Source organism: Cloeon dipterum, chromosome X (genome assembly GCF_949628265.1).
Source record: "Cloeon dipterum chromosome X, ieCloDipt1.1, whole genome shotgun sequence".
NCBI classification, from domain to species: Eukaryota; Metazoa; Arthropoda; class Insecta; order Ephemeroptera; family Baetidae; genus Cloeon; species Cloeon dipterum.
Window position 1 is genome coordinate 16470542 of NC_088790.1, and position 14899 is coordinate 16485440.

General features: G+C 42.9%; 1 protein-coding gene across 18 annotated transcripts in view; it reads right to left on the minus strand.

The window, feature by feature from the left end:
• Ank2 (Ankyrin 2) overlaps positions 1 to 14899 on the minus strand; it is a 114946-nt gene that overhangs the window by 83659 nt on the left and 16388 nt on the right. For 13 of the 18 annotated variants that reach the window (XM_065492762.1, XM_065492760.1, XM_065492761.1 and 10 more), the window contains 7 exons: positions 7580 to 7681; positions 2767 to 2899; positions 2538 to 2701; positions 1563 to 1847; positions 1284 to 1481; positions 479 to 775; positions 21 to 218 (listed from right to left, as the gene is read on the minus strand). In XM_065492762.1, the coding sequence (XP_065348834.1) occupies positions 21 to 218; positions 479 to 775; positions 1284 to 1481; positions 1563 to 1847; positions 2538 to 2701; positions 2767 to 2899; positions 7580 to 7681 (1377 nt within the window). Of the gene's footprint in view, positions 1 to 20; positions 219 to 478; positions 776 to 1283; positions 1482 to 1562; positions 1848 to 2537; positions 2702 to 2766; positions 2900 to 7579; positions 7682 to 10969; positions 11158 to 13131; positions 13418 to 14899 lie in introns of those variants that run through there. The other 5 variants (XM_065492776.1, XM_065492768.1, XM_065492766.1 and 2 more) reach the window with 3 other exon arrangements.

Sequence of the window (14899 nt, forward strand, 5' to 3'; positions counted from 1 at the left end):
TGCTTTTATTTTATTTTTACCCTGGCTCTAGCATCGACTTGAGCGCCGTTGCGCAGTAGAATGCGAATGATGTCGGTTTGGTTGGCGCGAGCGGCAAGGTGGAGTGGCGTCTCGCCCCTGACGGTGGGCACGTCAGGGTTCGCCTCGTGTTGGATCAGGTAGATGACTATGTTCATGCAACCCATGAAGCTGGCCACGTGCAACGGAGTCAGTCCAGACTGGAATCGATTTATAATTAGATTAGTTTTTCAAATAGCAACGATGGCGAAAAAAATTCGATTGCGCAAACGATTGAAGGCTTTCAAGTGTTCAAAAAATTTAAGAGAACTTGTAAACGTTGACAAACTTTTATTTGCATGCGGGTATAATTTAAACATATAGATTTTCAGCCAAGTTTGAGTTTGTCTCTGATGGCTTTGAGAGTCTTTTTGACTAGTCTGCTGAGGGCGGCAACAAAGAGGGCTGGAAAGATGTTCACCTCTGTCGTGGCTTCGATGGAGGCGCCGTGCTTGAGCAACAGCTCCACCACCTTGATGCGGTTCTTCTTGCACGCGATGTGCAGCGGTGTGAACCCGTTTAGGGCTCTCGCGTTCGGGTCTGCCTTGCGATCCAAGAGCAGCTTAGCCACCCTCACGTGTCCGCAGTGGGCGGCGACGTGCAGCGCCGTCAGGTAGTCGACGGTCACCTCGTCCACCGGAGCCTTGTGGTACAGCAGGATGCGGGCGGCGTCTACATGGTCGCCTTGCGACGCCATGTGTAGAGGGGCCAAGCCATTCTGAGGAAGCGAAAAAACTTTGATTGAGCAAAAACCGTTAAAATCGTCAAGAAAATTTAAGTTTGAGACTTATAAAATAGTTGCAAAAAACTATTCAGAGCATTTGCTTCTTTTTTTATGAAGATTTAGCGATTTTTGTTGGTCGGATTTGGTTCAAATTACAGTTAAAACCGAGTGGACTTGGGAATTTGTTAATTTTCCTCTCAAGTTTAATGTAAAACGCAGAATATAGAAAAGAAAACTTAATTTGCTGGCAAAACATCAATATATGAATGCTTATGATGCCTTGAGAAGAGTTTCAGAGTTCTAATTTTTCTTTTCAAAAAGTTGAAAACCACCACTATCCTGTTGTTGGTTCTTAACATTTAATGCCTTTTTTAATCAAAACTACTTCTACAAATTAACATATTTGAGCAGTCTTGTCTCTTTTTTTATTGGTGGCCTCTTTTAGTGGCAATATTTCCCAGCAACCATCAAAATTATTTCACGGCTTTTGAAGTCAAACTACCTTGGTTTTGGCACTGATGGGCGCAGATCGTTCAAGCAGCATGTCAACCACTTGTTCGTGTCCAGACCTGGCTGCGCAGTGGAGGGGCGTCAGTCCGTCCCTCGTTTTGGCTTCGATGTTGGCGCCCTTTTCGATCAGCAGGGACACCATGTTGGTCTTGCCCCATTTGGCGGCCACGTGCAGCGGGGTGATGTGGTGCTGAAAATAAAAATGATCGTGATTCGTGTCCCTCTCGACACCCGGCGGCGCGGTTCCGAGAAGACAACGACGGGGACTCACCTTGGCCGAGTAGTTGACGTCAGCTCCTCTCTGGAGCAGCAGGTTGGCAATGTTCTCGTTGCCGTAGTGGGCGGCAATGTGGAGAGGCGTGAAGCCACTCTTGGAGGTGACGTCAGGGTTGTGGTCGTTTTGCAGCAGCAGGGCGGCCGCCTTGCAGTCGTCCTTTTTAGCGGCGATGTGCAGCGCGGGCAGCCGCACCTTGCCCCTCGTGTCGTTCTCCAGCAGAACGGCCACCACCTTGTCGTGACCTTGCTGCATCGCAACCGCCAATGGGGTGAATCCATCCTGTAATCGCCCAAGAAAATCGTTCAAAACTTAATTCACAAACAATTCAATTCACGAACAAGTTTCATTAAACACAGCCAAATTAATTAGGTTCAAAATGATTTTAAATACTTTAGCCTTGCAAATATTTGGGGGATCTTTCTGTAGTGGCAAATGTTGCAAAATTACAAAGCTGGTTGTGTATATAATTTAAAAAAAATACAACCTAATTCAGGAACAGTTTAAAAATCATTTAACTGACTAATAGTTGTTTCTCTTAAAGGACATATAAGTACATATGGCGAAAACTGTAATTTTTATATAATGCTAAAATTTTGCGCTGGACAAAGAGAGCGGCCTGTACATTCTTACGTCATCACTGCTTAGGGTCAATTTTTACAGTAATTGTTTGGCTGCTGGTTAAATTTTCCTTTATTGCAAACGCTATTTCAACCAAACAATCGACAATTTAGATAAGCGGTGGGTGTCTTTTTCCAGCGTCTGACGGTTAATGTGGCTGCTGGTTCCAAACGGCACTCTGATTTTCATAATTTTTAGCTGAACATACCAAATTGCATTTATTTCCATCATCCATATCCTTTTACGCAATTTTGGCCAACCCCGTTTTAAGTCTATTGCTGCGAAACTCCCGTTTGGATCAAAGCCAAGGAACAATAAATAATATCGCCCCTTTGAAAAGTAAGAACTGACCTCAGTTGCGAGACTCTGGTTCGCTCCGTTGGCGAGCAGGAATTTGACGACACTGTCGTGGTTCTCCTGGGCCGCCATGTACAATGGGGTGAATCCATTTTGGCTCTGAACATTGACGGAGGCTCCGTGTTGCACCAGAATTTTCACCACCTCCTCCTGGCCGGCTGCAAAATAGCGAACGCGGCGTGTTAAAATGAGCCCGACGTAGGCGAATCCGCGTGCAAATTACCGAGGGAGGCGATGTGAAGGGCTGTGTTTCCCTTCTTGGTGGCTGCATCCACGGTGGCTCCTCGGGTCAGAAGCTCGGTCACCACATGTACGTGTCCGTCCTTGGAGGCGAGGTGGAGGGCGTTCAGTCCATTCTGCAAAACAATCAAGTTTTCAACTGTAAAATCGGCCTTGAAAATGCTAAAATTGACGGAAATTTCATTCATTGTGGCTGTTTTTGACACAAAAATAGTTGTTTGCGTGTAATTCCTGCGGACACCCAATAAAAATATGTAATTTATTTGATTGCTTTCAAAGGACCGGAAAGACAGTGATTTTTTTTTAATAATTGGACTAGAGAGTCGCAGAAATTTTTTAATCAGACTTTGCGATTCTCAATCCGCTTTTCTCATATTTACGGCATTTTCTACAAATATATCACGTTGCAAAAGCTTTTTAAAAATAGAAAGCGTACCACCTCCTAAAAAGGAGTTTCTTTATCAGCTCAATGCAGCAAGCAGTGCACTACTTAAAAAAGGTCGGCGAGCGTGTCATCCGCGTGGAGATAGTGCGATAAACCCGTGCGCGTACGGCACACCTGGGGTTGGGCAAATTACCTTCCTTGCACGGGTGCAACGGAGTGTAACATTATTAGCTCTGGCGCCCACCATTTACCCCAATTTGTGTGCGCGACCGGCGACGCGACGGATGAATTGCCAAAAGCATAATTTTTCCAGGATCGTCACGGCTAAGGATATTACAGGAGAGAAAAGATTTCTTAGCTCAGTTTTGTCGGCATAAACTCGTAAAATATCGATATTTGAACTCACAAAGTTTAGGTTTTGTATCAAAAATTTTATAGAGAAATATCGAAGAAAGCCTGCAATTTGGTCTTTTGCGGGAAAAGGTCATTTGTATTTTTAGGCATATGACAGTAGGTTGTAAAACTATTTTTGTAGCTCATAATAGGTCTTAACGACCCTAATTTGCGAAAAAGTCATATTTCTCACCCCCACAGTTATTCCCAACTGTTAATCCCCCCCGCATGAAGACGACCTTATGATAAACCTAAAGAAAGCGGAAACAATGGACAGTTAAATGATGATGAATAAATTAATTGTTCTTGTAATTTTTTAATCAAGTTAATAAAAAGAATGAGCCTATAAAATTGAGTGCCTTAAGCACTGCCATTCAGAGCACACCAGTAGACCGACAAGACTTAGTTTTTTTCTGATCCAAAAAGTAACATTTTATTTATTTTCTAAAAAAAATATTATAACCTTGTTTGAAATTTCTTCATTGCTTGTGAATTTAAAATGATTTGAATTCAATGTGAAACGACCGAATTTATTTATTTTTTGTGGCTTTAAAGGAGTGGTTTAAATTATTTGAGCTTTGAAATACTGCTTGATTGAGCTCGTTTGACCTTCTCAAAATTAGTAAGCTGTTAGTATTTCCATATCATTTTTCTCTTCGTAAATTGTCAATATTTGCCATCATTTCTGATGTCGGATTACTAATAGTTCAATTTGGAATATATATTTGGATTGTTCCACCACTGTACATGCATTATTATCGGCCGACAATGACCCATTTGGTATGTACTGTACTTGAGAGAATACATTACGGAGTCAGCTCGAGTCACTCCTATGGCAGTGCAGTCACTACAAAGTTACGGCACACTACAATAATAAAAAGAGCAACGTTTTTCTCGCAACTCTCGTAGATGGAAAAGCAAGTCCAGTGAGTTACGTAAGCGGATTGTTATTCTATCACGACACAACAGATGAAGTCAGTGAAGCCGCAACAAATCACGAGTGATTTTATTAAACCGATCGCGCGGCTCGTGCGGAATTAATTCTGGGAGAATTCGGCGAAAACACGTGTTTTCTGATCTGGTCGACACCCCTCAAGTGGCCCTTTCTTTTTATTCAGATCCACGCCTGTTGTACGGCTGCATTCAGGGCCGAATGCAAATGATCTCTGACTGGATCGGAATAAATAAAATCATGCATTTGCCCAATTATCCGCACACTTGCATGCAGCAAGGTCCTTTTGCTTGGAACGGAACGGGGGTTCGGACGTCGAGAGGGAGGCCTGCTTGCCTGGCACGCGATCATATGCAACCCCTCGCAGGCTGAATTTAATGCTGGCACCGCACCGACAATCGATAAAAAGCGGCCTGGCGTCGGCATAAAAGCACGAGTGAGACCAACATGGCTGACACACCCTTGATGGATTTCCGAAAAATGGGTGCGTTCGCCAGCAGAGATTATGCAGATTGGAATATTAACACGACCAAATGGCTGCAGCGCGTGAAATGTAGATGTGACCTTTTGTGACCTGAATCCATGTCTCGAGCACATCGCTTTGTAAATAGATTAGAAATTAATAGTAAAGAAGGGAAAGAAGCCATTCTGTATGCCACAATAAGTATTTTTATTGGAAAATAGTGCTAAATATGCACTTCTATACGCATTGCAAAACTCTGCATTTTATGGTAACGCAAACTGCACCGAAGAATTGTAATTCTTTGCAATGCCATTTATGCTAACTAACGCGTTTTCTTGGAGATATTTATAATAGGTATAGGTATCAAAAGAATTTATTGTTTCTAATTAGTTAAAAGCGCAGATTGAATAGAAGTAAAATAAAAAAATTGGGTTAGATTTAACACTTCTTTTCTGAGATTGAGAATCATAGCCTGTCTAAAATTAGCAAATATACAGTTATTATCAATTACAAAAAATGTCGAATATGTTTAGTTTTTTTTTTACTTAGAAGCCCAAGAAAATCCTTTGCTCAGACAAGGCGGTGAGGAAAATAAACTAATTGTGGATAAAAAACTCAATATTTTTTGAAAATTTAGGGGTTGCTAGCTTTTATGGTGCTGTTAATTACAACAAAGCGGGCCGTGGTGGACAAGGAGCGTGCAAAAATACACGTTTTCGTCATCTCTTCACTTGCAGTGGCTGAGTCAAACAATAACTCTTTGCTTTTCTTGCAACTTGAGCCAGCTGGACTGACAAATTCGTGAACCCCTGAATGGCTTCCCCTCAAAGAAGCCCGAATTATCATTTGCCATATATTTGTTTAGGCACAAATAATTTGTTAAAAACCGAATAAATTTTTAAATATATTCAAGGAGAATTTAACAGGCTATTGTGAAAAAAAACAAACATTGGTCTACTCCACCACTTTAAAAACTCCGGTAAATTCTGATTGTTTAGCAAAAATCAGAAGTTTCTAATTAACTGTCACGCTGAATATGCTAGCAATCCATTAAGCTAAACAATTCAATCCAATAAAATTAACTTGACACGCTCTGCTCTTATTAGATCTGAATAATTTTGTTAATTAAACCCACTGAAATGTAGACTTATATTCCAACTGCTCTGTAAATTAATTATATAAATTTAATTTTACGTGTAGCGTTGCTAATAACTTAAGCGAAAAGCGCAGATCAGTAAAAAAGGAAATAAAAATGAAACTTTCATATGAGAAATGATTTGAAGTTCACGTCGTCTGTGAGGTCTCCAGGGAGACTGCACAACTTTCTTCAATCAAAATTCGGCATGACAGGCGACTATTTAAAAAGCGAGAGTCATAATACGAAGCCTGTGAAAACACGACATTTAATGTGGGAATTCCGTGTGGCGTCAACGTGCCGCTTTGAATTGACGGCCTGTCTCTGCAGACGCGGCAATCAAAATAGTGCTGGTCAAAATTTCACTGGCCTCCCACTATTGCGCCAAATTATTTTTACCCGCTGCTCTGATGACCCATTTTAAAAAAACAGCGTCTGCCTGTGAGCTAATTGCCGGCTTCTGCGTCCGCTTGCTTCTGCCGGCCGGCCGGCCACAGCTAGTTAGTTGCAAATTACGTGTTTGTTCGTCCGCGGCGGCCGGGCTGGAGGGAAAAATGCACTCGCAGCCGCTCATTAATTAAACATCGACGCTCTTTCTGGCCGCTGGTGGATCGATTTTAAAAATACACGCGTCCGAGCGTGAGTCAGAGCGTGTGCCCTTAGATTGTCTGTAACGTGCCAGCTATTTTAATGAACGCATCGAGATTTCAATTGAGTCGAGATTAAACAAGTAGTGGTCTGGCTCTCTCAAGTCGGAACTGAATCCCCTGACCAGGAAAATTGCTTGGCCGCGTTTCATTGACCAAAGAAAAAACAACTGAAGAATAAGACCGCCAATTACACTCTCTAATGCAGGTCCTTAAACGGATAACATGGACCATGAATTTCGTAAACTATTCGCCAAATTAACTTTCCACTTTTATTGATGTTTGAATGGAGTACAGAGTACTATTTTTGGAATTCAGCAACAATTTTCAATAATGAAATGATAACTAAGTAACAGTTAAATTTCAGATTTTCCCAAATTTCTCATCAAGTTATTCGCCTAATTTTGTTTTCTCTCGTCACGATCTATCTAACGGTGTGTGAATCATGAGGTAAATTTCCCTTCTGCCAATTTTCAAAAGGGGGACAGTGCTCACTGCTTGATTAGCGTGCAAACTATTGATTCGATTTCTTTTTTTGAATAAGCAACCTTGAAAAATTGTGCTCTTTTTCCCGATTTTTAGAGAGTATATTATTTGAAATAATAAGGTGAACAAATTTTCTGTTAAGCTTTACTCTAGTCCAATTGGTTATATTGAAAATCTAGTAAACGAAAAATCTGAAATACCGCTACAAATTTTGTCCTGTCTTCTATGGTGTAATTGTTCATGTGCCATAAAATTTTCCAAAACATACCAACTTGAATGGTTTGTTTGTTTGTTCATAAATACAATAATAAAATAATATAATGTGTACTACTTACTGCGTTGGAGGTGTTGATGTCGATGTTTGACTTGAGGTATTCCAACACCTTGTCCAGGTTGCCCGCTCGGGCTGCCCGGAGGAAAGCTGTGTTTCCATCCGTCTGCAACATAACAAACAAGCACGATTCAGTTTATGCAGCGTAAATGGATCGCTTGTATGCCCCTACATAATAGGATTTCCCACCATCAATTTCCGGCAAATTCGCGTCACCCGCTTGGTATTAGGTTTCCGTAATTTTTATATTATGCGTATGCGGTGCGCCGGGAAGAAAAAAAGCCGCTTTTTGTGCACGTGCGTAAGGCATCCGCGCCGAGCAGATGTCCTCTGGAGAAAAAAGGGGCACCCAGAATGAATGGCCGACTGCTGAATGGGTGAACGCTTGCTTGAAGCCGCAATTTCTAAAGATACTGTTTTATTACAGACGCCTCCTCCGCCTCGGGACCTTACGTAAAAAAAACACTTATCTCCGACGCAGCTCGTTTTTGCATTTGCTCGGAGAAACGAACATCAAGTATAGTGCTAGTTTTTTATAACAAAAAAAGATAACCGAACAGAAAAAAATCACGAAAATCAAATAGAATTAATAATTAATAGGGAGAAACTTGAAATTTCTGTCCATTTTAATGGATATCTAACAAAACTGATGTTTTTTTAACCAGAAAATTAATCCAAGATTTTTCTCTCGAGCACTAAGTCCTAATTTTATTAAATGAGATATCATGCTTTTTTAATTTCAAGGAACATCAAGCGCCAAGATTTAAACAAAAAGTTTCCAAACGTTGCATTACTAAAATTTTATAGCAATGATTCTCCACTGTTGAAGTTTTCAATATCTTTGTTAACCGCCTCATAAATGTTGTTTTAATTTTTTGCCTTTACAAAATTTTCCTGTTTCAAAATACTTCCGTAACTTCAAAAATCCCGTTATGCTTTGATCTTAAATGCCAAACAAGAATTTCCCTCCAAACAAATTTTTTATTTCCTTGAATGAAAAAAACCTCTAAACAACTCCATGTTTTCTTTGTGATAAAGCGTCGACTCAGATTGACTGTGAGCCAATGATTATTTATAAATTTCCTCCCTGTGAATCAGCATTTCGATTGTTGCGGTGGTGTTTTGCATTTTGGCAAGCGACTGCTCGATTCTTTTCAAATGGCAAACCGAGCCAACGCAGCGCGTTGATCGATCAGTCGTTCTGGGGCTCGAAATTCGCATTGAAAAGCGGCCTTTCACTCAATTTATCTAGGATGTTCGGTGCCGAAGTCTGCATTGCAGTGTAAATACACACGTGTACACTGTATATGTGCACACATAAAATTGGTTCGTCGCTCAGGGCGTCCATTCTTCGCGCAGTTTTATTGCCTTCTGGACCGGCTCGCGAACGTGTGCATCGGACCCGGAATCGGATCGCGCGACGCGGCCGTGCAGCTGGGAAAAGTGCCCGCGAGATTAATGACTTTTTCTCGTTTTGGCACCCTCGCAGCACGAATTCGCCCCGCTGACTCACGCGTTCCACGACGACTTAGCATCCCTCTCCCCTCCCCCCTGTGACCTCCCCCGCGAGCGCGGATACGTGTAACTGTTTCAGTGTATCCATCCACGCGACAACTTTACTAGGCATTCGTGCAAAGTGAGCCGCAACTTGCCGCATGAATTATTGTGCGCAGACTGGGGAAAATTTGTCGAGCATGGGATGAATAACTTACAGTGACCCACAGCTGGGTTCTCGGTTGGTAACACATTTTCTTGAAAGTCAACGAGCCTTACGAGAGGAGGAAAAAATATAAATGCTGGGGAATATTTTCCCTGTCAAATTACGAAAATTAGGTAAGTCTAAAAATGCGCATTTTCGCCTCTGGAAAATCAAATTTATAATATTTTTATAAACATAAATTCAATTATGTGGTAATTGCAACTATATATAGCCCAGTATTTTAAGTACTGATTAATGTTTAATTCATAAATTATGTTACTGTATGGTTGCCTATTTTATCTTCATGTAAGATATTGAAAATAATAAACAGATAAAACCTTTTAATTCTTCACTTGAAAATATAAGAATTTTTAAACTAATGATGATTATCAGTGTCACCCGAAGGAATATTTTTTACTTACTCAATGTTTTTAATTGATCAATTTTCTATTCAGTGTGCAATTCCCCCCATACTGCAAAATCAGCACTTCACATGTTTTCTCCGTCTCAAATTTCGAGTTCCAAGAGAAGCGAATAATATTTTTCTCGACTTATGTGGAGCGTGAAAAACAGCCTCATCTCCTCTGCAATTTCCCGCACCCACTTTGCGAATCTGCGTCAGTGTGCGGCACGAGCAAACTCGGTTTCCGACGAGCCGCCGAAATCAGCAAAGGCCAAAGGTTGCCGGCGCTTTCCTGCCCTCGGTTAGGAGTGGTAATCACCAAGTAGGGCAAAACGCGAGCAGGCTCGGCCGCCGTGCATGCAATTATGCCGCGAAACGATTGTGTAGGCTGCCTCGAATGTGTAATTTGAAAGGCAATAAATTCGACCAGCTGACTGTGGTTACATAAGCAAGTCCTCATTTGCATGCTCTTTACTTCTTTATCATTCATCTCGAGTTGTAATTTTTTAACCAAGCAAAATAATCGTACGAGCCTAAACACATGAAATTTTATGGGCCCGTAGGGGCAGTGGAAGTTTCAGTTGCCCTTTAAAATTGCCTAATCTGCGGGGGTTAGTGAAAGGGAGGCGCGAGAAAGTGAACTGCTGTCGTTTAAAGAGCTTCAAAGGCGGATTTGGAAAAATGCCGGCGGTGTCTGCACGAGCCGCGAGTGCCGTGCCTGGCATGGACGGAGGCATCTGCCAGAAAATCAATAGACCAACATGGCGAATGCACGCGCCCGTGTCTGCTGTATGCGGCTCGGGCCGCGAGGTGCTGAGCGTACGGCTTCCCCGAGAGCTAACGCCCATGTCCGGCGCGGCGTCGAGACACACACTCTCTCGCCTTGAACCTCGGCCCGGCCGCTGCCCTTGGGACGCCCTTGGGCTCGCTGCCCTGCGGACCCAAGTCAGCCGGCCGCCGCGCTGCCACCCTTTCAGCCCGAATATTGATCCGACTCGGGCCACAGGCGGCACCGCCGTCTCGTTCGACGCCTGCAAGAACGTGACTTAATCGAGGCCGCGCGTTTCTCCCCGATTCGAATTGCAAATTCGGGCCCTACAATCATGCGAAATTGCTTTTCCAAGTTTGCCAAATACCAATATTGACCCGGAGAAAGAAACAGCCAATTTATGAATCCTCTACTCTCGACAAATCCGAAGTAATTTAATTTTTCTTGTCGGAAGAAACGTATGAATGTAGTCTCCAAAAGACGGGATTTCCCGAAATGCTGCGGACTTAGCTTCAGGGCTCACCTGTGCGGTAGTTTCGGTGACCATTGCGCCCTCCTGATGTGGAACGCTTATCCGAAGGGTACGAAGTCGTCGTCTAGCGAAGACACATGCGCCACCCTGGCAGAAGGGCGAGCCTGGCGGCTCACTCGAGGGGGCTGACTGCGACTTTTTCGAGTCGGCCCGTCGCGCGACAATGCCGCAGAATGGACGTAGGGTCGGCCGAGACAGGGGCGTGGTGGGGTGGGGGCGCCTTCGCTGCCGTTCGGCCGCGTTCGGCGGGGTGGCGCACCCCTTCCCTCACCCCGAGTATTGACCCGGCCGGCCGGCCATGTGCATCTATTTTGTCAATACCGCCGCTGCCGCCGCTCTACTTGCCTCCCGGTGCATCCCTCTCGCATTTTGCCGTGCGCCCCAGCCGCGTGCGGATCCGCCGCCACCGCCTTTTTTTAGTACGCAAAGGGGTGCGAGAACATAATTGACGTGCTCACTTGAGTTGACATTAGGGCTGAATGAATTCGGGATAGGGAAAAAACAGACGCTGAGCATTATCGGCTCTCAGTTCAAAAAGCTTAATTAACGGTTCATTTTCACTATTTGTAAAAAGGATATTCTATAATTTTCTCGTTTATCTGGTTTATCTCATGTCTAGCAATTTTTCGGGAATTTAATCATTTTTTATTTAAATAATGCGGCTAGTCATTTTATCCAATTTTTCTCTCTATTTGATATAAAAATTTACTTTTCTCTTTTTATAGTTGTGAGTGCGAAAAATAAAAAAAATTTACAAACCACACCAATTCATAAGATTTTATAAAATCATGCTAATCCCATTGAAATATTTCTCTCGATTTGTTCTGAAAGAAATCCTTCCTTAAAATTCCAGACCATTTGTGCATTCATGGCTTTCATACGGCATCGACGGTTTGTTTTGAGGTGCGAACGTGTTTCTTTGACAATGGTCCACGCAGCCGCGGCGAAAGGGGATTTCATGCGCCGAAATTCACTCCTTTCCAACAGGTACTTGTTTGTCAGCTCGCATTTTATTCGGCGCCCGGATTGCACCGCCGTATTTATTTACCTGCGCTCAAATATTTGCTTCGTGCGGTGTCAGTCTGCACTGCACGCTTCTGCTTTTGTTCCGCGAAACCGCACCGACCACCCACAACAAACGCAGCCAAAGGGTGAATGGCCAACAACGACGCAGACACGTCGGGGGATGAAGCAACCCTTATCGCGGGCGAGCATTCGAGCAAACGTCGGACGCTTTTCAGATTCAAAAGGGCTCGCCGGGCATGGTTGCGTATGATTAAAAATGAATGCAGCTTTGCGAGCAGCCCTTCTGCTTCAAAGAGTAAATTATTAACTGTGCTCACGTGAGCAAAAAGTGAATTGTTTTTGTTCCGAGAAGTGCGTGTGTCTTGGTTAATTAATTTTAGCTTTGGCAGTTTCAAATCAATAGAGCAGCTTTAAAAACGTGTTTAGTGATATACGGTTTTAATTTTTCCTGTAGTGTTTCTAATTTTGGCTTGGTCTCAGGTCAGGGTTAACGGCAATACACATACATCTTTGGTAGAAAAAAATTATGGCTATTTTACTAATCATAATTTAATGCACTGAAAGCTGAATAAAAATTCATTTAGGGGCTCTACACAAAGTGAGAGTGTTCTTATCATGTTTGGGAAATTGCATGAATTGATTCACTTATCAATGTTTGCGAAAGCAAATCCTAACTCTCGTGATAGAGTGATGTAGGCAAATTTACTTAGTAAATTGATAATGTAATCCGTGGACAACGTGTCTGTTAGTTAAAAAGCAATTTGTGTTGGTCATGGCAGGTTGTGTCAAAAACTCTGGGTTGGTTTCAGATACTTGATTAGCCATGAATAAATTAAATCTTATATATCAGTCTCCGACAGTGGTAGACTAACAAGCAACTCATAGTTAGTAAAAATATTAATTTAAACTTTTCTGCAACCTAGCGAATTTAGATTTGCAAAAAGAGACGGAGGAGTAATATGGTCCCGTCTAATTAAAACCTTCTGGTCTGTTCTTGTGTTTTCCTTCTTTCTCTGCCAGAGAAAACACGGACATACTATGATATGATTTAAATTTCAACTATTTCATTTTTTTTATGTTTCTTATGTAAGAGAGTAAACACAATATGAACTCAAATTGAGCCTTACCCCAAGACTGGAGAGCGAGGGAAACTTCTTTTTCAGGTATTCCCCAGCCATGCCGTTCGCTCAATGTCGGCGTGAAAGCCCAAAATCAGCACTGTTCACTGGCAAAGGAGAGTCGCACTCGATCGATCGTTTGTTTCGGAGGGAAAAATTTCGGAAATTCGGGCGTCTCACATCACTCGAACTCGGTTCGGTAGGCAGCCGGCCCTCGAGTCGGGGGAAAAAGCTGCTGGAATGAAGTTGGCGTGGTCGCACTAGGACTGAGTCTCTCTACGAGTGCTCTCTTCAAGAACAGGAACCGATTTTAAAAATAGACCCGACCCGACGATGGGCCGCTTTTAGACTCGAGGCAGCGCCACTGTATGCCCAGCGGCTCATCCGCCTAAATTCATCATCGTTTATGCAACTCGCACTTTTCCCGTCCATGGCACGCAGCAATGCGGCATATTTTTTGTCTTTGCTTTATTGCTGCAATGCTCGAACGGTGCTCGAGGAGCAACTCTACACTGCGCTGTCTGCACCGCAAATAAAAGCAGTGCACCGTTCAGCTGCACTGTTCTCAGCAGCAATGAATGTAAATTAACCCACTCTTATTGTTTCCAAGCTTTTATTGTCCTAGCTGGCTTGTTCTCCGGCGTTCTTTTCGTGCCAACTACTCCAATTTAAAATCGAGGAAAATGCAGCACAATTGAAAATTGGGGGAGTAATCTCCTCCAGTCCAGTGTGATAAAATCAAGTTGCATTTAAAAAAATGCAAATAAGCTGTTTTGCTTCAGATGCACGAAAAAATCTCCAAGAGTTTATTTTTTAAAGAGGGCTTTGATCACACCTTTCAACCAGCATATTCAATCACGTACGATTTTTTATGAAGTCTCTCTCTCAAGTATTCTTAAGAAATATAGTTTAATTTTTATACACAGGTCCAAAGAGGTCTTTTGACGTTTTTATTGCAACGTATCTTTTTGTTTAGTGGTTTAGACGAAACCAAAACTCATAAAGCCTTGACCTCTATATTTATCTACAAACTCAAGAGGAACGCGCTCAATCATCCTGCGCGACGGGAGGTTGAGAAGTTAGGCAAAACCTTTGACTCAAGTGCTGCACTGGTTGCCTGCCTTTCACCAAAAGTATCATCCTCGAGAAGGAGCAAGCCCGGCGTAAAATCTACTTATTTTCGGTTTCCCTCGACAATGCAAGTGCTCTTAAGTTGCAGAACAAAAGTCGTGTAATTCTGTCAAAGAGAAGCATCGAGTGTTGCAGAGAGCGCAAGAAGTGCAAAATTCGTGCTCAACAGCGAAAATACGATTCCCACACAGACGATGCAGAGCGAGGAATGAACTTAGTAGCTAACTGAGACGCTTACGTCACACTGTGACTAGAGAGGTGATTGTGATCAAACGTGATCCACCACACGCTCGTTGCGTTTACTCGGCGTCCAATCGACTCTGATTGTCTCACACTCGGCATGTGTAATTTGACTATTAGGAGTAGGGTAATGCATTCTGCTAGAGTTTGATCGATGCTATGCATTCTCTCTCCGCATCTGTTTTGAATATTTGCGCCGCTGGCTGTGCTCCCGGAAAAGAAAACAAATAATGAGCCAACCATTTTTCTGTTTTCTAGCAGCGAGCACGCGCTTTGATTTATTTGTGTACGCAACGCGAAGAGAGTTCACGTCGAAGCCATCAGTTGTAGGGGGCCCGGCTGCATGCATAATACAGGAGTAAATGAAAGCCGAGATTGACAGCACGGGCCGGACCGCACTCGAGCC